The 27,952-nt window shown below is 33.0% G+C and overlaps 2 protein-coding genes across 2 annotated transcripts; both read right to left on the reverse strand.

Moving 5' to 3' along the window:
• Window positions 1-155: 155 nt before the first annotated feature.
• On the reverse strand, window positions 156-19,802 carry LOC120341741 (uncharacterized). The gene is made up of 20 exons (XM_078110548.1): window positions 19,795-19,802; window positions 19,555-19,613; window positions 19,347-19,451; window positions 11,422-11,541; window positions 10,807-10,924; window positions 10,341-10,545; window positions 9,937-10,007; window positions 9,679-9,791; window positions 8,278-8,453; window positions 7,551-7,785; window positions 6,575-6,721; window positions 5,745-5,874; window positions 5,258-5,468; window positions 4,620-4,896; window positions 4,065-4,249; window positions 3,385-3,584; window positions 3,022-3,129; window positions 2,225-2,362; window positions 1,719-1,872; window positions 156-1,475 (listed from the first exon to the last, which is right to left on the reverse strand). The coding sequence occupies exons 1-20, from the start codon at window positions 19,800-19,802 to the stop codon at window positions 1,365-1,367; spliced, it is 2,871 nt and encodes a 956-aa protein (XP_077966674.1). The 3' UTR covers window positions 156-1,364.
• LOC120341743 (uncharacterized) lies at window positions 19,372-27,879 on the reverse strand. Its single transcript, XM_039410303.2, has 12 exons — window positions 27,760-27,879; window positions 27,276-27,392; window positions 26,681-26,774; window positions 25,938-26,172; window positions 25,619-25,689; window positions 25,168-25,280; window positions 24,339-24,526; window positions 23,943-24,132; window positions 22,691-23,005; window positions 22,202-22,348; window positions 21,794-21,914; window positions 19,372-20,937 (listed from the first exon to the last, which is right to left on the reverse strand). Exons 1-12 carry the CDS (start codon window positions 27,833-27,835, stop codon window positions 20,778-20,780), a joined length of 1,827 nt encoding a protein of 608 aa, XP_039266237.2. The 5' UTR covers window positions 27,836-27,879; the 3' UTR covers window positions 19,372-20,777.
• Between the last annotated feature and the right edge of the window lie 73 nt (window positions 27,880-27,952).

Genomic DNA, 27,952 nt, shown 5'->3' on the forward strand with positions numbered 1-27,952 from the left:
TGAAAATTGCGTTTCAGCACGACAAATTGAACAATTCACCAATATGTTACTCTCTACTCGTCACATGGCTACAGTTTGCAGCTTATCCATAATTACTTTTAGGAATTCTCGAAAGAATGAAATTTTCTCAATTTTACTTATTAGCTACTTGAAACCCGAATTATTGTCAATTGTATTTTGCCCGAAAACACGAATGGTCGACAACCTGAGGCCAATGTTTTTGGTTTCACTTAGAATTTCAGATATATCTAGTTCAATTCTTGTACGAAAATTTCTCAATGATACTTACTAACGTAAATTTCGAATTCAAGTCTTTGGATTCTAACCTTTTATTAGTTTCTGGTTGGGGAAATCTGGTTCAAGTTTATAGATATCGGATTATATAGCCCACTGTTGACTTGAGTCCGCCATCATTTGCTGCTCCTCTTTGATGGAGTTAATAATTTGGCGACAAGGGTGCATAAAAATTTATAACCAAAACAAACTAATATTTATTGTGAAACATTTATTTTTGGTAGGTAGTTGTAAAACAAAAAAATTGTGCAAAATGTAGAGTGTGCAAAAGTATCGAAAAGGATATTTGGCAAAAATGGTGACCGTACATTTGAACCCACGTACATTTGAACCCATGTGTATATCCACGGGTTCAATCTGTATGCGGGTGCTAAAACCCATGGGTTAGGGTTAGTATGGGTTTAACTATCCGTGAAACAAAAAAAAATCCATAGGTGCAATAGCATACAGGTGCAATTGTCATGGGTTCAAATGTAATGGAACCGGCAAAAATACGATATATTTACATAAATGATACTGAAATATTCGCGAACAACTGAAGTATTAATTATTGACCTACTCCATCTTTGACGAAATTCGAAAATACTGATCATTTTATTAAATAATTATAAATGTCCAACTCGCTCTATTCAAGAAATGGATTCCTTATCAAAGAATGAGAGTGCCATAATTTGAGGAATCCAATGACTACACGGAAATGTAATTGAATAATCGCACAAGACATCGTGTGGCAAGAGTTCGTCAACGACTTTTGTTCAGGTAGGGTTCGTAAACTAACAAAAAGAATAATATGTACAATCGTGGAGTCACGGCAATAACTCACTTTTATCGGCGTGAATAAAGTTAGATAAGATCGCGGTTCGGTACTGAGCCATATTATGATTTTTTACCACACCACTTCCCATCTTCGAGACACGGCCTCCTTGTTGCATAACTTGTGGTGACGGAAAGCGTGCGTCGACCATAAAACAGGCCGCGCTTGCTTTATAAAAACATGTTAATAGTAGGTGAGCCTGTGGACTACCTACTGACATTGTGGATCGATCCTTGGTAACAGCATGTAGTTCTAACTATATTGCTCTCGTTTGTTTTTCATTCTCGTTTTCAACTACAGTAACGTTTCCGTTGACATAAACGTTATCCTTCGGTTGCATTTCTATTGCTGTTTCATTGTCGTATGCCTGAATTCCGTTAAAATATGAGAACGGAAAAAGTTTTGAGTATTTTAGGATTTTTGAATGACTAATTACTTGTTCATCTTGGTAAGATAAGACATTATAGATTTGTTATAAATGAATAATTATCTCAGGAGCTAGGTCAATTGATTTGTAATCAAATTTTCAATGGCTAACTGATACCTGATTTTGTCGCAATAAAAACCCTAGGATATTCACTTAACATTTAAGGTTCATCTACAATGTTACCTGTCTGTCAAGTTTTCCTAGGGAGTTTGCAAAGTTGAGCTGCATTGTATCTGATGGCAGTTGTTGTATTGTATCACTTAGCTTTTTCACAATCAAGCTGAAACTAGGCCGAGACGAAGGCTTCCATTCCCAGCATTGTTTCATCAATCCATATCTGAAATGGAGTATCACTATATTTCTATTTTTGAAAAGGGGCGTCAACGCTAACGTTAAGTATCAAGTTGTGTTGAGTCATTGCTACTTTTGACTTGGGCCAAATCATTTCTGAACCCTGAATGGATACAAGTCGAGTCTTCAATCAAACTTGCTCTATGTTCTCCTGATTTCAAAATCAGTTTTTATTTATTTGTTTTTATCAATCTTAATCGCCTTTTATGCTGATTATGGAGTCGAAATAAACTCATCTTATCTAGCTTGACTCCAGTTCCATATCAACCGGTTACTATGTATATCTCGTGTCCTGAGCGCACCGAATTCCGGGTTACAGAAAGATAAATTCAACTTACATTTGAACGTTGCAAGTGTCTGGTTTCTTCATTCTATATCCTGCCTTCAGTTTATCCAGTAAATCCTCCGAATTCACGCCAGAATGAGGGGAACATCCCAGAGTAAACATTTCGTACAATAAGTTCCCGAACGACCACCTGTACCCAAATAATGACTAATTTATTTAACCTTTAAGTGAGACGTCATTGCAGCAGTCTCAAAACGTGGCTCACGATAAATATCTGCATTTGACCATGTTTAAAAATAAAATTGCTTTTGCCAGTTCTATGCGAGATATTAAGAAACGAAACCGTAAATAATAGGTAAGTGATCGCTGACCTGTGGCATAACCTACTACGGTTTGGTAAATATTGGATAATCTGGATATAATATAACAACACAATAGCTCTTTGTTCTCGCTATTAATACGGTTTAATTTGTGACGCTTTTAAGTGAAAAAGTAAAGAATGAATATTTTGAACAGGTGGGCTGATTATGATTGTTTATTCTACCCTGGCACCTGGGTCGAAAGAAAACAGCTCATTTTCTTCCATAAGCCGACTTAGTCTGTTATTGCTTTGTTTGACGACAGGTAGTCGAAGTAGTTTTGTTACAGTATCTTCAGCAGTAAACTTTTTAAAATGGGAAGAGCAGCACTCTATCGCCTCTAACCCACTAGTATATATATACCATATATATATATTTGATCACAAACTGATACAAATTGGGGATGAGAGAAATTTCATTTTTAAAAGAAGTATCCAGAAAATTTTCGTTTTTTGATCAAATTGAAAGTAACTATGTAAATAAAACTTACACATCACTATGTTTGGTAATGGGCTCCTCTCCTGGCATCATTCGCTCCGGACTTATCCATTTGTATGGAACTATTTGTTCTCTTTGGCCTTTGCCTATATTTCCATATCTAAATAATATGTATGAATATAGTATTATGAACATTGTGTAACATTTGCCAAAACTACTGCATCTTCTCTATTATCACATATATTAATATGATGAATTTAATAAAACCTTGACTAATATTCAAACGCATATATATATCTTAAAATTAATATGGAAATGATAGGTATATATATATGTATTTTGCACAATTAGTATACAATTCAAAAAAAGTAATTTTATTTTATTATTTGTAAGATTCTGTCGCAATTTTTCTCACCTATATACGTCGTTGGCGAGACCAAAGTCTGAAAGTTTACATATGCCATGCTTTCCAACAAGAATGTTTCTGGCAGCGATATCCCCATGAATGATCCGAATTTTTTGAAGAAACTCCATTGCCTTAGCGACATCACGAGCCATAATGCATAACGATCGTTCAGTAACGTTGTAAACTGGATCTTTGGCACCCTTTGACGGCTGATAAAGCATAAATAAACTCGATTTGTAGACACGAGCTAAAAGTTTGAATATACTGGAGAATGCGATTGGAATAATAAAATTGACGTAGTATATATATCAAATGAACTTGGCGTTTCTACTACTATAGAGAAAACTCAAGACAATATGAACGCTGACGCAGAGCCATGTTGAAAATTTGTTTGTTTCAGGACTGGAATTTATGTTGGGAATTGGGATTCAGAACTTTGTTGGAATTTCGTGATAATCAGCGAACCGTTCCTTATGTTTTAAAGCTATAAATGCTGCATGGTTTTCTGAATTTAGGAAACCTTATTGTCAATGATTTCAATACAAGTAGAACCAGTTTTTTTTTAAATTTTGAATCCCAGTAGACGGAAGAAGCTATTAGAAAAATATTTATTGTTTTATATGCAGCTATATTGAGAAGTGTTTGTGACGGATTTGACATATATATATATAAATATATTAGTGTTTTACCTCTCTTGCGTCCCACAGAAAGTGAAGCAAATCACCATATTGCAGATATTCAGCGATTAAATAAACTGGTTCCTCTGATGTGCAACATCCATGTATTTTCACTATATTTTCATGGTGATTGATATTGAGCATGAATGCAATTTCCATTAGGAAGTTCTCTAGATTTTTCTGATTATCTGTACTTTCTGAAAAATGAAAATGGCAACTCATAAAAATAAATCAAAACTTTCGCACAGAACTAGCATAGATTTGCTAAGGAAAAAGGATTAGCACATTACACAGCCATAGAATTACCAAGAAACTGCACCCAAGTGTTGAAGGCGATTTACAAAATTATCTCGCTTATTGGGAACGTGGTTGTTTGTTTTCGTTGTAATTATAGGGTTCAATATGCTTTGTTTAGGACGTCGTTTTTATAAAAATGAAATATGAATTATTTGATATTTAACGAGCTATGAAAATAAATTTACATCTTGTTGACGTGCGTTTCTATTACATGCGTAGATAGTACAAAGGGATGTAAAAAGGAATCTTTTTCGACTAAGAATTACTGACCTTGTAGACTTTTCACAGCCACCACGAACGAATCATCTTCCGCATTTTCATAGTTATCATCCTCCGTTGAGTTGGATGAAATCGGATTGTAATAGTCACCATTTCGAGAGACTACTTTTCCGTTCTTCGCTGAATCATTACCCTTAGGGTTTTTTGGTTTTAGCCATGCTTTATGAACAACACCGTAATTTCCTCTTCCAATAACGTCGCCAAAATGCAGATTTGATCGGTCTATTTCCCATTGATCTCCAAAAGTCGGAGCCCAGGGTCCTTCATGCTTTAAATATAATAAAGAAATGACCGAATGCAATCTTTTTACGATTTGGTGATAATGAGTCAATTTGAAGAACACCTCAAATTCTTCGATTGTCTTGTAAATTTTGTGTATCGTTTATATATTAGGAAGAAGGGAATTTTTCATCAAGAGTTTTCTCATTTTTGTGTCAAACTACAATATCTCGTTGAACAAAACTCTTAAACAAACAGCAATTTTTAGTTGGAGCTACAAACTTTGAAATTGAAAATTTTTCCAGACAACGCAATTACGAGACTATGGAATTGCCAGACAACTTCGCTCATGTGTATCATAGCGGCAACAAAGTGAAAGATAAAAAATAAAACGTAACAAGGCTACTCACTTCTTTTGATCCGGGATTAAAATATGAAATAAGAATTCCATGCTCGGTGTCTGGGACGTATTTTTCCAGTAACCTTTTCAACTTGTCATTTTCTCGTTTCTTTTTGATCCATATTAGTATTACAATCACAACTACAATGATTACAATCAGTGGGAGGGCTATTGCAACACCCAATAGTGATCTTGATCGACAACCAGACCCATCAGTTAAACTTGAAATAAAAACATTAACTTTAGTTTGAACAAACGAACTCATGGAATAAAAAAAAAGGGTTCCATTACATTTGAACCCACGGACATTTGAACCCATGACAATTGCACCTGTATGCTATTGCACCTATAAAATTTTTTTTGTTTCACGGATAGTTAAACCCATACTAACCCTAACCCATGGGTTTTAGCACCCGCATATAGATTGAACCCGTGGATATACGCATGGGTTCAAATGTACATGGGTTCAAATGTACGGTCACCAAAAAAGTACTCACCCGTCACCATCATATCCGGAACTACAAGTACAATTGACTCCCGTTTCTGGTGCTTTTCTGTCAGTGCATATAGCTTCGGCAACACACGATGTGTTATCTGTATGACATTCATTAAGTTCAAAGCATCCTCCTGGTAAAAGTAAGATTGTTTTTCACATTCATTCAATTGATCCCGCATTATGTATAAATCTATATGCTTAGTTGATCATACTGAATATCTACATATGAAGGCTCTGCTTAAGATATAGTTAGTTGGACCCAGTTATGTTGGTGCGACAGTGTTGAACCCGGGGATGTGATAAATTGGGTGTAATAAATTGAATGTAATAAATGGAAAGAATTCCGATTATTACAAACAGGAAACGTCTCAAACTATATGGCATTCTATGGCGTGAATTATGCTTCTGTCATACTGTCGTTTTATTCAATATCATCATTCTATATTTTAGTTGTATACTCGACGTGAAACATTTAGTGTTTTCATTAATGTCAGATTACGTCTACCACCACTGGAAGTTTGCCCCTATTGCGTTGGTTTACGCATTTTTTTCTACGCATCGATCAGCGTTAGTTCGTCACTAGCAACTCAACATTCGTGAGAGTTTCTTTATTTTATGAGATATGCGTGTCTGTGTCAGTAGTAGTACCTTAGTAGCAGTAGTACACAGTAGTACTTTACCTAATGCAAACCCCATGGCGGGCTCAGGCCACAAGTGAATTGCATAAACACCCTTTAGTTATCTATAATGGTAGACTTACCCGTCAAAAAGCCGGCAAAGTATGTAGGTATAATGTATATGGGAACGATGAAAATATGAATAAAATATTACCTCCAATAGCAGGGACCAATCCGTCTCCCGCGAGGCCGCGGTCACAAAGACAAGTCGCTCCTCGGCCAGTATTTGGATCTGGTTGTTGTAAGCAAGTTGCTGACGGCACACATAAATTATAGTCCTCGTTGCATAAATCTTCCACAGCTGTAAAACGAATGATACAATATTGGCCGCTGATGCCTGCAGTTGCCATCAGCAAAGATACTGGGTCTTTTCGATCAAGTAATGAAAGTGCTATTTTGTCTATTTAAATTTATTTAAATATAATTGGGCTTTGAAATCATATAGCTAGACAAGTATGCTTTTGTTTCCTTATTTTTTGAAACATACAAAATACAAAATGCGTATTTATATGCCAGGAATTAAATTAAATATTTGCTAGCAACAGCCATAGTTACACGCTATATTGAAGTACAATAAAAAATACTAGTGCAGATTTCAGTATTTAATTATGATTATCTACAATTTTCCCTGGACAATGCAAGTTAGAAACAAAAAGGTGGCGAGTTCATAGCTTTTAATGCTTAGCAAAATAGCTATGCAAGATTTTGCCTTTATGAGTACTGGCCATTATTATTAAAGAGACACAGGCCATGCAACTTTTTGCTTACACCTAAATATTGCTTACGTTTTTGTGTCGTGTAATCGCTTTTTCCTAACCTTGATATTAAGAATCGTGTTAAAAAAGTTAGAAAACTTTCTTTTTGTGTTTTATGCAAATTCAGTTCACACTGCCCCAATTTACAAAATTGGAAATTTGTAGATTTTGGTTATATGAATATACATTTCTTATTTGTTCTTTGCTGGAACATTGCAACATAATGTCCTATATGCTGATATACTTAAACAGGTTGGAATTACATCTATTTGACCGAGCAATATCCCTCCACGGAGGAAAGTACTCAAATAGCTTTTGAGGCCAAATATCTATTACTAAGCCTAACTCTAAATATATAAATAAAAAATGTCGTACCTTCGACGAAAAATTTTTTTTCTGCATTACATTTTGCACTGGCGCACCATGCTTCCAATTCCGTATCTTCAAAAAAAGGAGTTACTCGTATACCATATGTTTTATTGGGTTCTAGATTATAAATAGTTATTTGATGCTTGAACAATGTTGTGAATGTGCAATTATCAACACCAATATCTGTTACGTTGTCCTCTTTACTGGTTGAATTGTCGAACAACGGAATATTAAGAATTTCCTGTAGCAAAAATAAAATGTGATTTAGTCGCAACAGAGAACACTGAATTTTTACAGAGTCGGTAAAATATTAAATCGACACAAGCGACAAGGTCACGGTAGCCGAACACCGAATGCAAGTTAAACTTTGATATATAAGCGATATGAACACGTTTTACTTAAATAACACAGAGAATATTCATTATATTTTTCTATATTTATTAGAAAGATTTTCAATCTTTATACGCCTTTTTTAACATTATCGGTTCATCTATCTTCGTGTCCGGTCCTACCAAGACCAGAATCGGTTGTTTACTATATGGTTAATCGTCTTTCGTTTTATTCGAGATATGTTGTATATCAGAGAGCCAACTTTTTCTGATAGTACAGTTATTCGCATAATGTTTATATTAAGACGTCAGCAGATCATCGTATAATAAGATAATGTTATATATATATATATCAAAATACGAAAAGTTGAATTAAATAACGAGATAGCATACAAAATACTTACAGTGTATTTTGCAACTGGTACAATGAGAATATGATAACTAAGAACTCGCGATCTTGTTGATGGAGGTAACCATGTAACTGTTTTATTTACTAATGTACCGTTGGCTTCCTTCGTAAATATTGGAACTGATTTGGAAAATGTTAAATTGTGAGCCACCAAATTCTGTGCTCCTTGTTCTGAAAAAAATAAATAAAAATCTGATAAAACATACGAAAATACCTCAATGTTACAATCAAAATATTTTTATGTAGAACCACTCCAGAACCCTAAACTTTGCTTAGAATACAGGCTGTAAGGCTTGATATTGATGCGTGTTTGAGCTTGGAAGAAGCAATCGAATAAGTGCAAAATTTGATTTCAAGCCATACGTTTTATAGAACAAGCAACGTACGTACGCTCAGGGCCGTAGCCAGGGTAGTGGTTTTGAGGGTCGAACCCCCTTTTGAAATGTGAAAAAAATGAAAACATCTTTTTGTATCATACATAACAATTTTTCCTAGCTTGAAACGATTTTTAGACCCTTAAGAGTCAAGACTCATGAAAACGTTTTCCGGCGTTCGGCCGGACACGCTAGCTGTATCGATCTAACTTGGCAAATAGAAATTTGCATAATTGATTTTAAGCCATTTATTTATATGGATTATTATGGACTAAAGGTTCAAAAGAAGAGAGAGAGGCTAGATTTCTTTCCAACGAGGGACGTAAAATATTGTCGAAAACATAACGTTAAATAATCAATATAATCTTTCAAGCCAAAAAATAAAATTAAAACGAAACGTCAATTAACAAAAGTTACAATCTCATGCGAAATAAAATAAACACTCCACTCTGAAAGTTATTTGTTCTTCGAGAAGTGCGATTCCATCTTGAAAAGTTTAAATTTGCCATTTTGAATTATTTCAAATTCACGAATAAGCCATTTCAATGTAAAATGAGTATTCTCACTGTCATTTAAAAATAAAAAACTGTCATTTGCTTTCGCTTCAGTACGCTTCATGTTGTTGTTTTTTTGCTCGGGGGAATGAACTTCTCTAGGAAACAACTTACTTCTATTTCTTACGCTTATTCACGAACTTTCGTTGCTAAAATTTGTAAAAATTGATTAAATTCCAAAACTTTTCTGCTTTCACTAAATTATAAAAATCGAGCTCAATGCTTATATTTTTTTGTTGTCTCCAATATTTAATACTGACTGGACTCATCGCGACTAACAAACGGAAGCCAAGTCAGTTGAGAGAAAAACATCAAATTTCTTGCGGCCTCTACGCTGGTAATGAGTTGTTTGAAGTAGAATATTTACTTATAACGTAACGAAATCTAGAATAAGTTTACTGGTCGTGAATTATTTTAGGTGTTGTAAAATTTACTGCTATTTGGGGCTTATCATAAACGAGGTCATACCACAACATAATGCATTTGCTGCTTCCCGACTTTTTGTAGCTTTTTCCAAGATATCAACACAATTATCAATACTTTCTACTACTGCCGTAAACGGAGAACGATCAATGAATTCTCTGCAAAAAATAGGTTGAAAATAGATTTGTGAAAAATCAATAATAATTGTGATTTTATTAATATAAACAAAATTGAAGTGTTTTAAAATAAAATATCCATGTCTTAAAACCAATAGATTATAATTATTGTGTAGTTGTAGTTCACCTGTAGTACGGAGTGATTGAAAATTCATATTGAACGTGGAATTCTGCGGGATACATCAATTCTGTAACCGTCTGTAAAAGTAGATAAATAAACTATTTCGATTGTCTGACATAAGATGAGTATAAAAGCAATACCAAGAACATTGTTTACTACATTTGGATAAAAGAACATACAGTGTAAGATAATAAAAACACATGGTGAAAAGATCGTAATGTAATTCAATTATAAAGCATTGACCAAACCGACCAGAAACAAGCAAAGCGTTAATCGCATATGATACATACTGCTGTAATTATTTTGAGTTTTTTGTCGGTGTTCCGATCAGGTAATAACTCTCAATCAAATAGATGAGGCGAATCGGATAGTTTAAAAAAAAGATTTTATTGAAAAAGCTTGATACTCACAGGTGGTACTGTCTGGTGATATTGAGATTCCAAAAATTGCGGAGTTCCTGTACATGGCAACTCATAACCAAGTGTGTATAGGGAACAATTAGGTAGTGTGCAGAGACAAGAATCCACTGGCGCCAAATTACAGCCGGAAACTTCATGACTGACTTCCGTGTCACATCCGGTTCGATTTTCAGTTCTTACCCACATATGACTTCCCCTGAATTGATACACAATGTGTTGTTAATTGTTGACCTCATTGTAAGTGTCCCCGCCGCAACAAAAACAGTTTAGTAAAAACTGGTATGAACCCACCCACTGTAAACAGACCTGGTAAATTCAAATCTCATTCCTATTTACGAGTCTTTGCCTTTTTCTCAGAATTTGAGTGTACATCGTACTAATCGGCGTTATTCGACAATCTAATCGGACTTAACCTATTCAGGTTCAACAAACTTTCAAAAAGATTTGTAAAAATTACCCTGCAACGCATGATGATGTCGAGTTAATTGGTATATTTGGAGAGGATTCCGAGTAATTCGTTTTTGTTTTATCGTCGAGAAAATGTACTGCGAATCCGTCTAATGGTTTTAATGATCCTGAGAAGAAAATTATGAGTCAAGTCAAGTGGTGTTCAATACTGTTACTCAACAGGTACTCCCGTAGTATGTGCACCAAGATGGTGGACACCGGAACGTAGTATGTGTACCAGGTTAGGGTTAGGGCATAATTTTATTCCAATTTTCCTTATTTTATTACTATTGCGAGTTCGGTAACTAGCAAAGTGACTCCAGTAGTACTTGTACCTGAAATTATGGCCTAGTCCTAACCTGGTACACATACTAAGTTCCGATGCCCGCCATCTTGGTTCACATATTACGGGAGTAATCCTTTTTCTATTTAAAGAAAATAATTTTCCAGGTCGAATCGAAAAGCTTCTCATGCTACAAAAAATTGTATTTGCTCTCAGATGATTATTATATAGAAAAATATTCAGAGCAATTTGGAATATAAATTTACAAATTTTCAACCCTGCAATTATGAACCTTAATTAAATTGTTGTTTAGGTAAATTTTGAACAGGTTAGGATTTTTACCTTTAATTACATTCCATTTGATTAATATAAACAATTGAAAACTGTCGTTGTTTTGATTGAATACTGGAACTGGTTCGTAAGTGATATCTTTAATGTCTGTATCTCTGATTCTTACTTTACCTAGAAATCAAGGTAAAATTTATGATATTTTAAACTGAAATATAGCTTTTATGGTTGATATTATCATACCTATTTTATGACCAAGCTTCTGGGGGAAATATTTTGTCGGAAATAAAATATTTTGAGTAGGCGTGAGGTAATAGAAACAAATAAGTATAATTTCACGATTTCGCGTTTTGACTCATGCGCCGTATGAGTGGCTTCTTCAAGCTAGAAAGATGATACATGAAAAAATCATGATAAAAGTGACATCAGTGCATCAAATTTAAATATCAGCGTCAACTTATTTATTTGAAAATATTGTATAATATGTTATTATAGGATTTTTAATTCGAATTGATCAATGGCGTAAAAGACCATTGGTGTTATAAGTGTCATAAAACATGTAACAAAAACAACAACAATTTTTCAAAATTTAATCAAGTTCTCAAAACGGTGCTGTATAAATATAGCTTCAATTTTATATCTACAATTTCTCTCAATTAAATAATAAAACGAAATATACCGAATCCAGTTGTTGTTAGCCATGGTGGGTGACACAATTTGCTCTCAATTTTGTTTTTTATTTCACTAATTTCAGGACCATACGGGCATAACTTACCGTGGCTGACTATAAAAAAGACAGACGTGGCAAAAAAAATTAAGGAGCTTGATTACGTTATAAAATGCGTAGCTTAAGACTATGGAACCTTAATACAACATGAGTTCCAACAACCAAACTGACAATATAAGCTTGCCATCTTCATAAATAAGAAACTTGCATTGACGTTTGCGAGGAGTTACTTTGCAATTCAACTAAGCCTAAGCCAAATCGATCTATGATAGCAATATTTGTAGGAGCATGTATTCCGTAAAAATCATTTAACATTCATATGGCACCAAAAGCTGGATGAAACCGCGGGCCGCACCTTTATTTAACTTAGGCTTTCCGGTAGTTGCAGGTACAAAAATGGTTATTGATCCTATGACATGTGTTGTTCGCTTCCCACAAGCTGTTGGGCCATCGTAACTAACGTCGTAGGCATAGATAATTAATAAATGGGCTCAGGTTTAGGCTTTGCAACGCAAATGGATTGGAATTACTCGCAGGTACCAGATTATTGCACACCCCATGCTTGGAACTTTTTTTTTAGATGAGGTTTTATTTGTTGACTCCAAACCAAAGTTTGGTGACAAAGAGAAAGTCAGATTCAATTTTATTATGTTTGAAGGCTGTCAAAGTAAGAAAAAACAAAATATTCTCACTGCTACTGCATGTACGCATGAATACTAGTTGTCCAGTGACCGCTTTTTGAAGAAAAATGAAGACGATGGGCATCCATATAAAGGAGAGCAGTTTCAAAAAACAAACTTTAGACATTTTACATTATCAGTTGTATAATATATAAGTGAACTGCATAAGCCTATAACACACTCTCACAAATCTAGAAAATATAACATAGCACTTAGCACGACGACTATTCGTCTTCTATTGAATAACGCAATGAAACGTTGCCATTTCATTTTGCCAAGGTATATAGAAATTTGTAATAAAATATCTCTAAAGCCATCGATCAGCGCGAGTACATGCTGAACTCTGTCACTGTACTACGAAATGATATCTATGTAACGACAAATCTACTGAGGATAAAATAGACTATCTGTTTATTTCAAAAAGTATTTTCATAAATCTAAAAGACCAACCTCCACAAGTTTAAATATTTGCATAAAGAAGCATTTTAGTAGTAAAGCTATAGTAAAATCAGTACTCACATCCATATTAATGCAAGCGTACACTCAAAATATTCACTCTTCATGTTAAACCTTTCTACCCTTGGCGCAAGCTGGATCCATTTATAGGACTGTACACCATACAATTGCTTGAAATTTGTGCGCAATATACGTGGATTGTCCTATAAAGTTTGAATTTTTGAAATGGTCCGTTTCCTCAGTATTCTTAATTGTAGTTCTAATGCTTCTTGACTGTTTTATCGCGAGGTGATTGACAAAAACCAATTACAGTTGTAAATCGTTCTGCAGAGTTTGACGAAGACTGATCTAGTCTAGTGCACATATGACATTTATCTCGGTTCAAGGCCAAGTATATGATCAAATAGATTCGTTTATAATTTTTTAATCCACGGCATAAGACGTCCGTTCTTATCGTTTTTGGGTGTGGGAGTGTAATCGGTAGTATTAGGTGCATCCAAACGTAAAATTGAAGCTTATACCAACCCAATAGCAATTTTGTGGCTTTCAATTCAAGAGTTGCGAATAATGTGCTATAGATAAAACTTATGAGCTTAGTTTTAGGCTTAAGTTAAGTTCAGAATACAGGCTAAGACGTTGACTGCTAACCTGTAAAGGGCTCAGCTTCCTGACTAAAAAGCTTTCACATAAAATACCCGGAAACGACAATGCTTTATATCTACTCAAGTATGATACAAAGGTTTATATTCCTTTATCATGCTTGCCCAAGTTAACACTTTTGAAAGCATTGAGATAAATGAATTTGGCGCCACTGTAATTATACCTTGAAGAGCAACCATTTTTAATTAACGTTTTCAACACGCAAATTATACTAGCCACAAGGTTTCATTACCAAGGTATTATTTTGTTCAAAGCGTGTTAGTCCTAGAAATACTTTGTTAAGTTTTCCTGTTCATATTCATAAAATTGGTTTTACACTATATATCATTGGTCCTTCTGCTAAATATAACATATAACTCTATATTATAGTAATTATATAACTTTCTGTGTTGAGTAATAGTCGGAGTCAACTTTCATTGACTGTTGGTAAGTTAAGTCAGTCAATAGTCCTAGAGCTATATTATCCCAAATAATGACGCCTAGGAAATATATAATTTTGTTAAAAAATAACGCTTTTCTCTTTTAAGAGTCTGCGTTTGACTGATATATTTAGTTTTCAGACATACTTTGCGACAGTAAATTAATAATAGATTTTCTCTTGTCTCGCCTACACTCTATTTTTTCAAATCATGTAAAATCAAAGTTATTGATCTTATTGTTCAATAGTACAATATACTAATGTATAAATATAAGACCTCTTTTTTGAACTGGTCGAATATACCCAAGCTATTAAGTAAACTAGCATTGACCACAATGAACGCGATTTTTGAAATATTGCTTCATAAGAGAGTACGTAATTTGTAATTTGACTTATGTTTATTGATAGGAACAGTGAAAAAGCATTATTTCTGGAATAATAAAAACTTTTAATCAGCGATTCCCATGTAAAATATTTCGAAAAGACGTTTTTACAAAAAAAAATTGTTTAAATTTTTTTCATAGTACTATTGATTTCCGAATAGATTTTTAGCATGTACCAAAGTGCTTGTAATACAGACTTGCACAAATGACCAAAAAATTCAATTTTGCTTACGAAATAACATATAAATATTTGGGAAATATATTCGAAACCAAAAAACGAGTTAACCTTTAAAGATTCAGGATGCCATAAATCAACTTCAAAATACGATTTTAATAACTTTTCTCAAAATATTTATCAATGGGGTCAAAGGCGTTTGAATCCTCTAACTAATGCTCTGGTTTTACTTTAGTATTATATAGATTTTATTTATCACAAGAAATTCCTAGTATATTTTGACTTTTATTGTCAGTAAACGTAATAAATCATTAAAATGACTAGACGTATCAGAAAACGCCTAATAATTACAATTTCATAAATCACAGCGAAACAACTGACCGATCAATGACGACTAATCAGTCTTATGCTACATGTCAAAATTGCAAACTGTAAAAACATATTAATTAAGCTAAAATTGCTTTACTGATGATGAAATAACAGGCTTTTTAACGCACGCTAGCTATAACATAAAACTGGTTATTTCCAAACTTAAAAACCTTTAGGAATACAATTTTAAAGATTGTTTTGTGGTTTGCTAAAACGTTTATTTAAACTACACTTCAAGTTCACATTCAGACTGCCTCAGGATCGTGTTTTCCCTAAAATTGAGATTTACTTTTTTGTAATTGCAGAAATTCATTTACGACACAAACTCGCTAACGAAACATCTGGTATATTTCACCTAGATATCAATGATAAACAAAATTGTAGCATCTTATATATATTTTTATTTTTTTCGATTCAAAACTTGTAAGATGTTCAAGTACATACAGTTGGGACTTGAAATGAACAAAGCAATGTCATATAAATGATATGTGAATCAAACAGGGTAAATTTTTACGTAGAATGCCTCACTTCATCAATTCAAAATCCACCTCTTTAGAGTAATATACTACTAAATTTGGCGGCTGGAACTTTCCTATACTAAAGAATTTTTGGTTGGACAATGTGCCCTGAAATATACGAAATTCAAGCAGAAGATTTGATTGAATGCTAAAATTGTCTAATCTGAACAATTGGGCTATTTTTCTTAGCTTTCTTCTATAAACTTTTTCAAGTCAACTATAAATTCATTTTATCCCTTAATCTAAGCTAAAATTTATTTTAAAATACAGCCTTTAACCTGCTATAAAACGTTCTGATATGACGATATTCGCTTTCCGGTTATAACTAATAATACATCTAAAAGTTCATACCGTTTCGTTCGTTTTTCACTGTTGAGAACAAAGTTTAGCCTGAGCCTATTCGTGCGGCAGACAAAAGGAAGTCTAATCTATTTGGCGTCGACAAACATCTTAGATCGAAAAATGTGTCGAACGACTCACGTTCTGACCGAGAGGACACGCACTTTGACTATATCAGTCAAGTGGAAAAAGAGTCGCGTAAAAATAGGAAATGATGTTTTTCTTGCTCGATTACTGGGATATAACCCGTGACTTCAGATGTCTTCCTACTGAAAAAATAACAAAATGAACTGGTATATATTATCTATACAAACTTTGAAGCAATGTTAAATCCAAACATCTTATTATCCTCTGATCACTTGCTGTCATGCACTGCTGCTTTCAAGTAGGTAAAATTAAATTCAGCTCGTTTTTATTCCAAAAACGAAACTAATTTAAAAAATAAAGATTTTAAAACTGAATTACTGTAGATATCTTTTTATTGAATCCTTGATCAATACACCATGCCCTCGTAAATCAGTAGTTAAAAATGGTAGTTGACTGGCCCATTTTCCTTACAGATAATAAATATTACAGTCGACGCCAAATTAGTTTCTCATAATGGTTTCGCAATAAGAACTAGACGTCTAACCAAGCAGCAATAAAAATTATTTCAAAATTTTCAAAAAAGAGGTCAGGGCAAAAGGAGTTCATGGTCTCATTTATAGTAGATGACACATTGAAATGTAGCCCAAGTAAATCTAATTGTATTTCTAATTTCATAAACTCGAAATGTCATAAAATGTTTACTCGATATAATTTATTTATTTTATGAAATTTGTTAATTAAAAACGCAATTTCCTCATAAATTTGGATAATAGTCTGTTTATTATCACCAATTTCAAATAGTTTGCTTTAAATACTCATTTGCAAAGATAAACTATAATGATTTTTTCAGTCGTTAATAAAGTAAACCTCTCCTGTGATCATTTCTAGCAAGCTGCTATATTGTAATATTCTGCCTACTACTTGTTCCATATATACTACTTACTAACATTCAAGCCCAGTTATATGTTATGATCACATATTCGTACGATTACTATTTTTTGCTCTGCCCGCATACAAATCGAATGAATAGAAATAATTTCGTCATATCTCAAACATAACCTCTTATAAGAAAATAATACGCGAATTGACTATTATTATTATTATACGGTCGCTAAGTTCACCAATCCATCATTCGTCGAGTAGCACTTTTAAAAAGAAGCACAAAATGCGAATGTTTTTTTATGGTAATTTTCACACATGAGTATGAATGAATAATCTTGTAAAAATTGTATTTTGACCGAAATATTTTAAGACCTAAAAATTGTTATGCAATTTACGATCTGTTCAATGTATATTGTGAGGAAATTTTTGTTCCCAGTTTTGACATTTATTCACAATCTTAAGAAAAAAAAGAAAATTTTTGTAGCTTTTTAAAGTTTTTGTAAAAACGACGATGATAGACCATTGGATATGGGTATTTGGAACTACTTTTTATAAATATAAAATTATTGAACCTTAAAAAATTGATGACTGTGCGACGTGAATTCGCATAGCAGATCATGTTAATGTTTATGAATAGACTTTAACTTTCCTGTCTTTTATTGATAGAAGAGGAACGATAACTCGTTAAACAGATGCCAGCTTTACGACAAACTATTTTATAATATTTTTCGATTATGTGTGCTATTCGGCATAACATTCATACATTTACCAAATTATAAATTTGTTTCTCTCTATTTATAAAGCAGATTTACGTATATTTATTATTTAAACAAAGCGAAATAACGTAATCGACATTTTAATAAAAAAAAAAATAAAAAATCGTTTTGAATTGAAGCCAACATTATTCAGCGTTTCTGTAACAATGACGAACCATAATACTATAAAGTTACCAATATTTTCCACAGTAATGACTGATATTTTTTTAAATATAGTCAACAATTGCCGAAGAATGACTCCGCAAAACGTGGAGCTATTGAATGAAACAAAGCAAACTCAGATTTTACTCTATATTTAAACCTCATAAATATAATTTATGCTTGAAGAATATATATATTGTAACGTTATCAGCGATTTTTCCACATAATAGTTTACATCACAAAATTCAAGTTCCTAACTATAAATGACTATAATGGTCGTAACGAATAAACGGTAGCAAAAATGCTACCTTTCTTCATATATGTCAGATTAAATACCTCGCGAACTAAAACAGCTACTACTAACCTCTATATATACTTATTTAATGCTGGGACCCGATCGCATGACTTGGTTACTTATCGACGAAATGCTTCACTGGGTCCGCTGTGTCTACATTCACCCCATTAGTATAATTTATCCCAAAAGAGACTAAGCTTCCACCCCAGAAAGGCAAAACGTGATTTTTATCATTATATTTAGCCTCATTGTAACTAGAAGCGAAACATATTCACTGGGGTTGTTTTGATTTGAGAACTTTCAAAAATATAGTTATTGCGATTCGCTTTTGATGTAATTTAAAATACTGTGTGTGATGCATGTATTAAAATGCATGTAAATTTTATGAGTATTTTCAAAAAGAGGTTATTTTTTGGGCGCCTTGTCGTGCGAAACATCACTTGAAAAATCTTCCGAGATTACAATGTAAATACTAACACTTGACAAATGTGGTATGGGTATAACCTATTTTTGCATATTAGAATAATATTTTTGACTAAGTGTTTATATATACAGGGTGTCTCAAAACGTATACTAACTTTTGAGACACCCTGTATATTATATATATGTATTACACAGAAAAAGAAAACCAAATTATTACACAAATTAAAAACACTCTCAAAGTTTCATGTAGCTAGAATATGTATCCCACCAGAATTGATTTTATGATATAACGGGTACAAATAAAACAAAAGGAAAAAGTAAGTTCAATTTAAAATCTTTTCAATGGTATGTTTCACATATTCATCCTCAACAAATGTGCTTATAAATACAAGCAGTAAACTAGATTCGGAAAGTTACTGACTTTTGAATTTTGTTACTCATGTTTAGAGAGTATTATTTTAGTTTTATTACGAGTTCGGGGACTAGCCAAGTCTATCTCCCGTAGTATTTGTACCTGAAATTATGGCCTAACCCTAACCTGGTACACATCTTACGTTCCGGTGTCCGCCATCTTGGTTCACATACTTCGGGAGTACCATAAAATTAATATTAGAACTCAAATATTCTATAAACAATAAACATATTAATACCTTGTTTGTTATACCTCATTCCAAATCCAATCAATGCGTCAACTACGTAATACACGAACGAGTCCTTTTCATTTACATTGTGTCGATATTGCGAACAGCATGTATCTGAAAATAAGAGTAATAAAAATCACGGACCGTGGTTCTAGTCTTGGTTTTTGACCCCATTATTTTTCAATACCTTAATAACCAGTAAAAATTATTCACTCACCGGCATGATCTGAATACCTGGTAATGCTGGCAAAGTTATTGCGACTGCATAAGTCTCTTCTAAATACAACGACTAATACATTTATAGATGAAATGTTTTCTTATTTTATTTATATATATATATTTCATATATATTTCGCTTACAACAGTCAAAACTCGGCACAGTGATTTACTGATTCATATGCTTTGTTTAATGCTTGGGTATGTTTCTTCAATAAATTTTATTGTTGAGCAAACTGACTTTTCCATTTCGATACAAAAAATCAAAATCGACATAGGGCTAGTCTACTTTGCCTACTTGCGAAAAAGTGAAACCTCAACATACCATGAGCGACATCTGCCGGCTGTACAAACTCTGTGTAGAAAACAACATCATCTTAATTTTGAACATCTATTCAGAAAATGAAACTTCAAGTAACAGTTTTATGATAAAATCGAGTCACGTATTTTATACTTGGTCAAATGGTTTTCTAATTCAATTGAAAAATCATAAAATTACCATGCATATACTTGTAAAGCAAACGTTAAAAGCAACAATTGTAGTATTTTTAGAAGGAATACGCCTTCAAAAAAGGAAATAAAAACCTTGTGGCAAACGTATTGCGCGGGGCCCAGGCAGGAATTATAAGAATAATAATTAAAATTTAGAATTTCGTAATAGAGAGTAAATTATAATTATATTTTAGTATTTTTAAACTGAGTTTAAAATTACAATAAAAATAACTTTGTGTGTGCAGAATAAGAACACACAATATACATGTTTATTATAATTTATAATGGTGAAATTTATTAATTTGTTAAACCTACAATTAGCGCGGGTCCTATGGAAGTATTTGGTCCACAGCGGCCACCGGCCTTGACCATAATGTCTTATTTGGAATATTTTTCTCAATTTGAAAGTGCTTTATATAAACTGCATATCATAAAAAATGAAGAATATGGCATTGGGGGTCATCGCGATGCAAAAAAAAAATACATAAAATGTAATAAAATGTACAGAATAGTGAATGAAATAACTGTTCTTGCATATGCTTCTCAAAGGAAAGTTTCTCATTTGTAAAAACGTTAATTAAAAGAGGGTCAACATATTGTTCGATCTCCACAGAAATTGTTATTATAAGATTACAAATCGATACATATTTATACTTCAAAGTGTTAGAAGCATCAATAAAACGTTAACTTTTTAAGTTTTCAAATGCTTGTTTACAAATTAAACAACATAAGTTAGAGTGCTATATTGTTGCTTCTTCTGCTTTTCTTGCGAGAAGAAAAACACAAACACCACAGAATAATTGCAAAAATGATGAGGCCGAGCAGAACGACGGGTACAACTATTGTTGCTGTTCGTTTTGGGCGAGATCTACATCCGGTACCGCTTTTTAGCCTGAAAATGTGATGATACATATATATAACAAATTAAAGCATGTTGTCGGTTTTTGTGTTCATATCCATTACATTCCAGTTTTTTAAGTTTTCTTCCATCTACATAGTAGACAAAACTATCTCTCAAAATAATCTTATTTTCTATTGTGAAAAGGCCTAAAAGCGATGCGTTTATTTCAGCACAATAAAAATACTCCCACAAGGAATTTTAAGTCGGATCGCTTACGAGAATCGTTGAATTGTTGAATCGGGTGAATGCCAAGACTACAGAATGGTGATTTGTTTTTTTTAATTAGCAACAACAATAAAATAAAAAATAGAGCGACATCAACCATACGGTTCAATTGCAGAATATCTAATTCATATTGTTTCGGAAAACAATTATCGACAGAATGTCAACACAGAACATATTGTCTTTAACCTGTTTGTGCTAAACCAATTCTAATAAAGATTACTGGTTGTACAAAGATCACAACGTATGTTTATTCGACGTCAAGTCAGAGATACAGGATTGCTCATATCACGTATTATTACTATATTAGTTTCTAACGTCTTTTACACAAAGCTTAGCTCACATCATGCGATGACTCGTGGTTTAAAACGGATAATGCATTTCCTTGCAAATTTGGCACGGCCTCACTTCATAATATTTACGACCGAGACAAACCGAACAAGATTTGGACATATCAGACTGCAGGCGATGCAGCCATGGCTCATTCAAAACGATATGCACAGCAACACCTATAAGACAGGAGAATTGTGTGCTTCAGACAATTCCTACATATCTTCTTTTAGCTTCTGTTTGGATTAGGTTGACAAAACACACAAAAGAAAAAAAGTAAGAAGTAAATACGAACCCGTCGCCGTAGTGATGTTCATCACATTGACACTTGAATCCATCAGAAGGGTTTTCAAACGGAACACAATTTGCCATGAAATCACAGTCGCTTATAATTGGACAACCAGAACAACCGGTCCCTGCAAACAATATAACACTTTTTAGGAATAGAACAAGATTCAATATTTATCCATTATGGGGGATCCTATAAGACAAATCAATCATATGGCGCCCGGTTACCAGTCCATCTCGGGTATCGATATAGTAACGCAGACCAGCTGAGACGTGAACCAATTTACTTGAACATAATTTTTCCCTACGAAATTCGAACCCCACAAAATCGCGAGCATATTTCTAACGCCAAGAACTATGCGCCACCTCCGATCCGATGTACATTAAGCCAAATAAATAATATTTGTTTTTATACCGTTATATGCCCGGCTTATTCCGTTCCCTACTAATCCACTTGAACATGAACATGTCATGGCGTTGGTTTTTTCATCAGAAACACAGAAAGCATTCTCTTCACAATAGTACGGATTTTGTTGACATAGTTTTCCTTGGAGAAATTTCTCTGCAAAAGTTAAAATTTATAGATATTGTAACCAGAGATATAATTTTCAATCTGTCGCGTTCAAAATATCTTACTTCACTATAACGAAGAATGATCGGTCTTTGTTTAAAATAAATCATGATTTAATGTCTGTCCAATTAAATTACCATCTGCGTACGATTGTTTCAAAATTCAAAGAAAACTCACAGCACACTCAGAGAAATTACGAGCGACTCGATATTGAACTTGTGTTACATTTTTAGCTATATATAGGATCTTGGTGAGGGTGTAACGTAGGCGTAACGTAAAGTGATTTCGACAAGCTAAATTTACGGTATATATTATCAGAAGACTTTTTGTTACCGTGTCTATTTAACATCGTAGAAGAATTATCTGCATTGACGGTGCTTTCGGAATTTAGATTTGTATCTGTCTGTGGTGATGTATTCACTGTGACTTCTGTGATTGGTAGTTTTGTGACTTTATGAATCTTTTGAATTTGTTTTGCTGCCAACACCGCTCCCGTGGTTTTCTGCGTCGATGACGGCATGTCGTAATCAGAACTTTCCTTGGGAACGCAAACGGTTTCTGGAACAACTACTTCGTCAACCACGTTAATAATAGTACATTTGGAATCGGCATCGCACTTTGTCCACTTTTCATCACACGGATTGAATTCTGTAATATTGTGTCATTATTATTTTTATTTGGAACATATGACATTAAGACACTTATGAAGTATGCTATAAAATGATGAGCAATTCATGAAAACAATTTGGTTCGTACTAATTCTAAATTTTCATACATTTTTGAGTCACATTGACTAATTTGGTAACTAAATCATATTGTACGATGACGTAAGGATTTAGTTGTCAGAGGCAAATAGCTGAGTAACATACACTGCAATCGTGATCTGACATATTTCTGTATGAATACATAATACAAAATTGTAGGATTTTAATTCTTGACATGGTTACAATCAAATTCAATAAAAAGTTTTGCATTCTTGGAAGTTTATGCACAGTACCCGATGTAGCTCAATAGCAATCAGTTTCTTAATAATGACATAATGTGAACATATAATGTTTTTGGCCAGATAGGCAAATCAACTACACAGAAAAGGCTCTACAAATGCAGTGATTATTTCATACGTTAAAATTAAACTCTGATAATAGCACGAGCCCATTTGATTAACAAAACATAAAATTTGAATATTTTATTTTTTCTTATTCATTCACAGAATACATTCTCCAGTTTTTGAAAGAAGTGTTTGTACATACAGTATGTTAAGCTGTATGTGTAGACAGAGTTTATTAATTTTTTTTATGAAGTGATGTAATGACGGAAACTTGGATGTAGCTAAAATTTTACTCATTTTAAATGAATCATTTAGCTGTTCATATTCTACTATTTGTAACTCGATTAAAACAAAACCTTGTTGATTTGTGTTTTATTTTCAGTGCAATTATAAATAACTCTTTTCACCAATAATAATTTTAAAATTAATAAAATGGCATGAAATTTATGTTTTCAAGTGCCTGTCAAATGGTTTATTATGTAGCCTACATCCTAATATGAGCTTGCCCCATCCATCTCTTGTAACACATTCTGTTACCTGGAACGAAATTCTTCGATACGCCACAAGAACCCATTCCACACTTTTTCCCATTCTCTCCGCTATAATACGCTGCTGCCATCATGAAGTATCTCACATTTGGTAGTAGATTATAAATGGTCGAAACGTGCCTTCTATTATCACGGGAACAAGATCCGTTACCTTCGATTTCTCCTTCAGTTACTTGTTCCTGAATCATTTAAATGTATGACAACAAATGTATGAATGCAAATTAGTGCAATCGACACGATGCTACTTCATGATTTAATTGGTCTGGTTGCTTCAAATTCGAATGGATGGCAAGACGGGGAAGGAAAATATTTAAAAAAGCCAATAAAATTGTCCGTTTTCTTGTTATGACAAAATGAAATTTAGGTTAACAATAATACAACTTACTGTCATTTGAGGATTGTATCCCTCTATTGGTCTCTGGTTGAATCTGATGAGTCGAAATATATCACGTAAAGATTTGTCAGGAGTTGGAGGAATCCATGAAACGGTCACGTTTAAGGTTTGACTCATTTCGTCCAAAATGAATTCTCCCATTTGGAAATCAGTTGGCGCCATCGAAGATACGTTCCATTCTAAATTTATTTTTAATCTTTTTCGAAGTCAGATATTAATCATTTTATGGCTGTTAAAGATATTGAACTATCCACTTACAGGTTTATTTTTCTAATTTTTACGAAATAAGTCTCAATAAAAAGATAGTAAGAAGGGGAAAAGATTGAAACCAAATGTTGCCTAAACTGTTAAAAACAAAATATGACGTACGATAACCAAAAATTTGGATATTATCAATGGTTTCAGAATCACTATATATTTAATGTTCCATACAATCTTTAAAACAAAAAACTCATGATTAAAGAAAGTATTTGAATTCAACTATTTGAATATAATAATTGTCGGTATCCGTAACTTTGAAAACTAAATTTAGGTCAGATGCTTAACAATTGACCAATAATAACCTAAGGCAGTATTACTCAACTACTTGCAGCAAAGGTTGTACTTTATAAATAGCGATACAGAAAACTACACGGCTACTGTTCAAACAAAAAATTAAAAAGAATAAAAATTAAAGACGAATTTTTTTTACTAAATAAAGTATTATTAGACTTTTAAATAAGAATACCCAAATTCGATCAAAAAGAAAACGCATGCCATCAACAAAATAATAAAAGTTCTAAATTTCACCCAAAAATTAAGTCAAAATTCTTGTTCTTACCGCAACACTTTTGACCTGCATCTAAAACGTCAATTTTCTTAACTTTTGCGACAGTTTCTGCACAAAACCAATTTGCTTTCACAGCTGCTGTTTCACGATAGCTCAGAAATTGTCTTTCAATAAAAAAATATGGATTTATTTTATTATTATTTAAATATGATATTTTATGTCGATTTCTCCATTTGTGTCAATAAAAGTAAAAAATCGAACATGTTTTGATATAATCGCCGAATTATCATAAAAAAATCGCTAATAAGAACTTATTTGGGCCAAGCAAGAAGTTTTCGAATTGATTCTCTCATAATTGGATACGTTAAAAGAAATTTGGCATGAACGAGACTTATTCAGAAAATTGATATAATATTTGAAAATTACTTTAAAACATTCAGCTTCTATGTCAAAAAATAAAATCCTTTGTCCATCTTAAACAGATACTGAAAAAGTGTATTACCTTTTATAAGCATAGATTAATAGCAAATAATTTTTGTTGAATTCCGTTTCATACTTGATACTTTTACGATCCTGGAATGATTGAAATATCATATTTATGTCATATATTTATACTCTTTCATTAATTAAAGCATTGATAAGATTTTGTTAAAATTAAGTCGATTCTTTCAGAAGTAGTTTTGCAGGAATGAAATATATAATATTAATTTTTGTACCTACCAACACAATCATATGAATATATTTTAGATTATAGTGTTTTGGAAAAATTCCTTATTAATCATATCCATGCATTACAACATTATTTACTAGGATTTTCGTACGTTCGGTAAAGAGTAATAATTCCCAGTCCCTTGATATTTCGTTGAAATCATATCCGTGCTTCCACTACATTTGTAAGGCAATCCATCATAAGAAGCATCCGAATATTTATCGACTGCACAATAAAATTCCTCGCCGAGTGTTTTTGCCGAAATATAGTTACAATCTGTTTTTGTGATATTATCTCCGAAACCACACAAAGTGTCGTTTGATGATCTGATCCACAGGTCAATTGTGCTAAAAAAATGTATTTCGTGTTACGTTTTGTCGAATTGATTGCGAGATGTTTTGGGATGTATACAAGTAATAAAAAATAATTTTTCTCATTTACGAGTAATAATTCTTCTACTCTGGAGAAAGCATAGGCTAATATCTAGACTAGACGGATTAGTCTCGATTACACTGTTGAATAAAAAAGTTATATATTTTTAACCCAATTTTGCTTTAATATTCGAAACGATATGAAAAGGGAGAATTCACTACATGGCTCAAGTAAAACTCAGAGCAGTTCAACATCAGGCAACACATAGCCGAAACCAAAACGAAGTAGTACGGTGATGCGATCTGTCACAGTAGACTACCGGTACCACGGTCTTCACGACCCGCGCAATCTTCGATGACGTTATCGCACACAAAAACGAATGCCATAGAGCACACACAAAAAAAAACATAATAATGACAATACATCGGTACATTTCGTGTCCAACGAAACAAAAGATAAATATAGATATCGGAATTTGTTCACCTCGCTTGACAGTCTTGATATGGCGGAATAAATTTTAATCCACCACGAGACATTGGCCGCTGCAATCTAACAACAATTCCATCGTAATCGGAGTCTAAACATAAGTGAAATATATATCGTTTTGTAGGCTAGACAGATAAGAACTTTGACTTCACTCTCAAAAACTTGAAATATATGAAATACAATGAATTACATCATCAGTGAAAATTAAATCAATGCAAGAGTGTTTCGGTGCACAGTACTTTCACCAGATGAAAATAATTAGGAGTGAATTGTTTCAATACTTAATCAAGAACTTGTGTAGAAACAGGATTCAAAAGTCAGGTTTTGTATTGGCCGTGTAAATGTGCCGAGATAGTCGGGCAGATACACAGATACTGTCGATCCGTTGCGCCATATGTCCGAATACAAGTTTAACTGCTGTGATATTACAACAAATGGGTTGATATATTCATTGCTCAGAATTCAAATATGCGCAGTCAATGCATTTTTATATTGTTTATTCGGGCTGAATTTTACCTCCCGACGCTAGCACGGACAACACAAAACTTTGATCACAGACTCTCAACTGTGTCAGTGGAAATAATATTTTTACCTTTTATGCCAGTTACTGTCCAATTGAAAACTCTGATAAGTTTGATCCCTCCTGATGTTTCTTCTAGTTCTTCTGTTTGATGAATGCTGAACTTCGCACTGGCAAGTATGTGTGTACCTGTAAGCATATCAATTTGAAAGTAGCGTACCTATATCTATATGTTTACTTATCCATATTTGTCTTATCCATATTTATCCGATTCAATCTAGAATTTTAAAATCCTCTTTGAAACTATAATAAAAAAGCATTTTTTTAAAATTGTTGAAATGTATAATAATTAATTACACAGAGATACATAACCTATAAGCTCGGAAATTTTCTATATACCGATGGCAATGAAAATGATATTTTGATATTGTTGGTATATATACTTTTAACACCGATGCTAATAATATAAACAAAGCATTTAATAGTTTACATAATAAATAGCTTTATTATCAGTTCAATGAATTATTTTAACTTATGTTTGAATACTTTAACTTACTTGTCCTGCATGGCCTACATTGTACGTATGTCCAAATCAAAACATAAAAGGTTAGAAAAGACAACAAAAATGTCATGGCAGACTTTTTCCACGTGGTCACTTAATTACGTATTTGTATCTGGAAAAATAGTGAAATAAAATGATGTAAATAATTCCATAATCTGACGAAGTTAAAAAGTTGACGTTTAAAATA

The sequence above is a fragment of the Styela clava genome, chromosome 3 (assembly GCF_964204865.1).
Source record: "Styela clava chromosome 3, kaStyClav1.hap1.2, whole genome shotgun sequence".
Classification (NCBI taxonomy): Eukaryota; Metazoa; Chordata; class Ascidiacea; order Stolidobranchia; family Styelidae; genus Styela; species Styela clava.

What these genes read in the sequence shown, in the direction of transcription:
- LOC120341741 (XM_078110548.1), bottom strand. An exon ending in CTCGCCAACGACGTATATAG is followed by an intron (nt 3,130 to 3,384) that starts GTGAGAAAAATT and finishes CATATTATTTAG; the next exon opens with ATATGGAAATATAGGCAAAG. An exon ending in ATTACCAAACATAGTGATGT is followed by an intron (nt 2,363 to 3,021) that starts GTAAGTTTTATT and finishes ATTTGGGTACAG; the next exon opens with GTGGTCGTTCGGGAACTTAT.
- LOC120341743 (XM_039410303.2), bottom strand. Translation starts at nt 27,835, where the DNA reads ATGACATTTTTGTTGTCTTTTCTAACCTTTTATGTTTTGATTTGGACA. An exon ending in ATTATTACTCTTTACCGAAC is followed by an intron (nt 25,690 to 25,937) that starts GTACGAAAATCC and finishes CAATCATTCCAG; the next exon opens with GATCGTAAAAGTATCAAGTA. An exon ending in TACGATGTTAAATAGACACG is followed by an intron (nt 22,349 to 22,690) that starts GTAACAAAAAGT and finishes TAACTTTTGCAG; the next exon opens with AGAAATTTCTCCAAGGAAAA.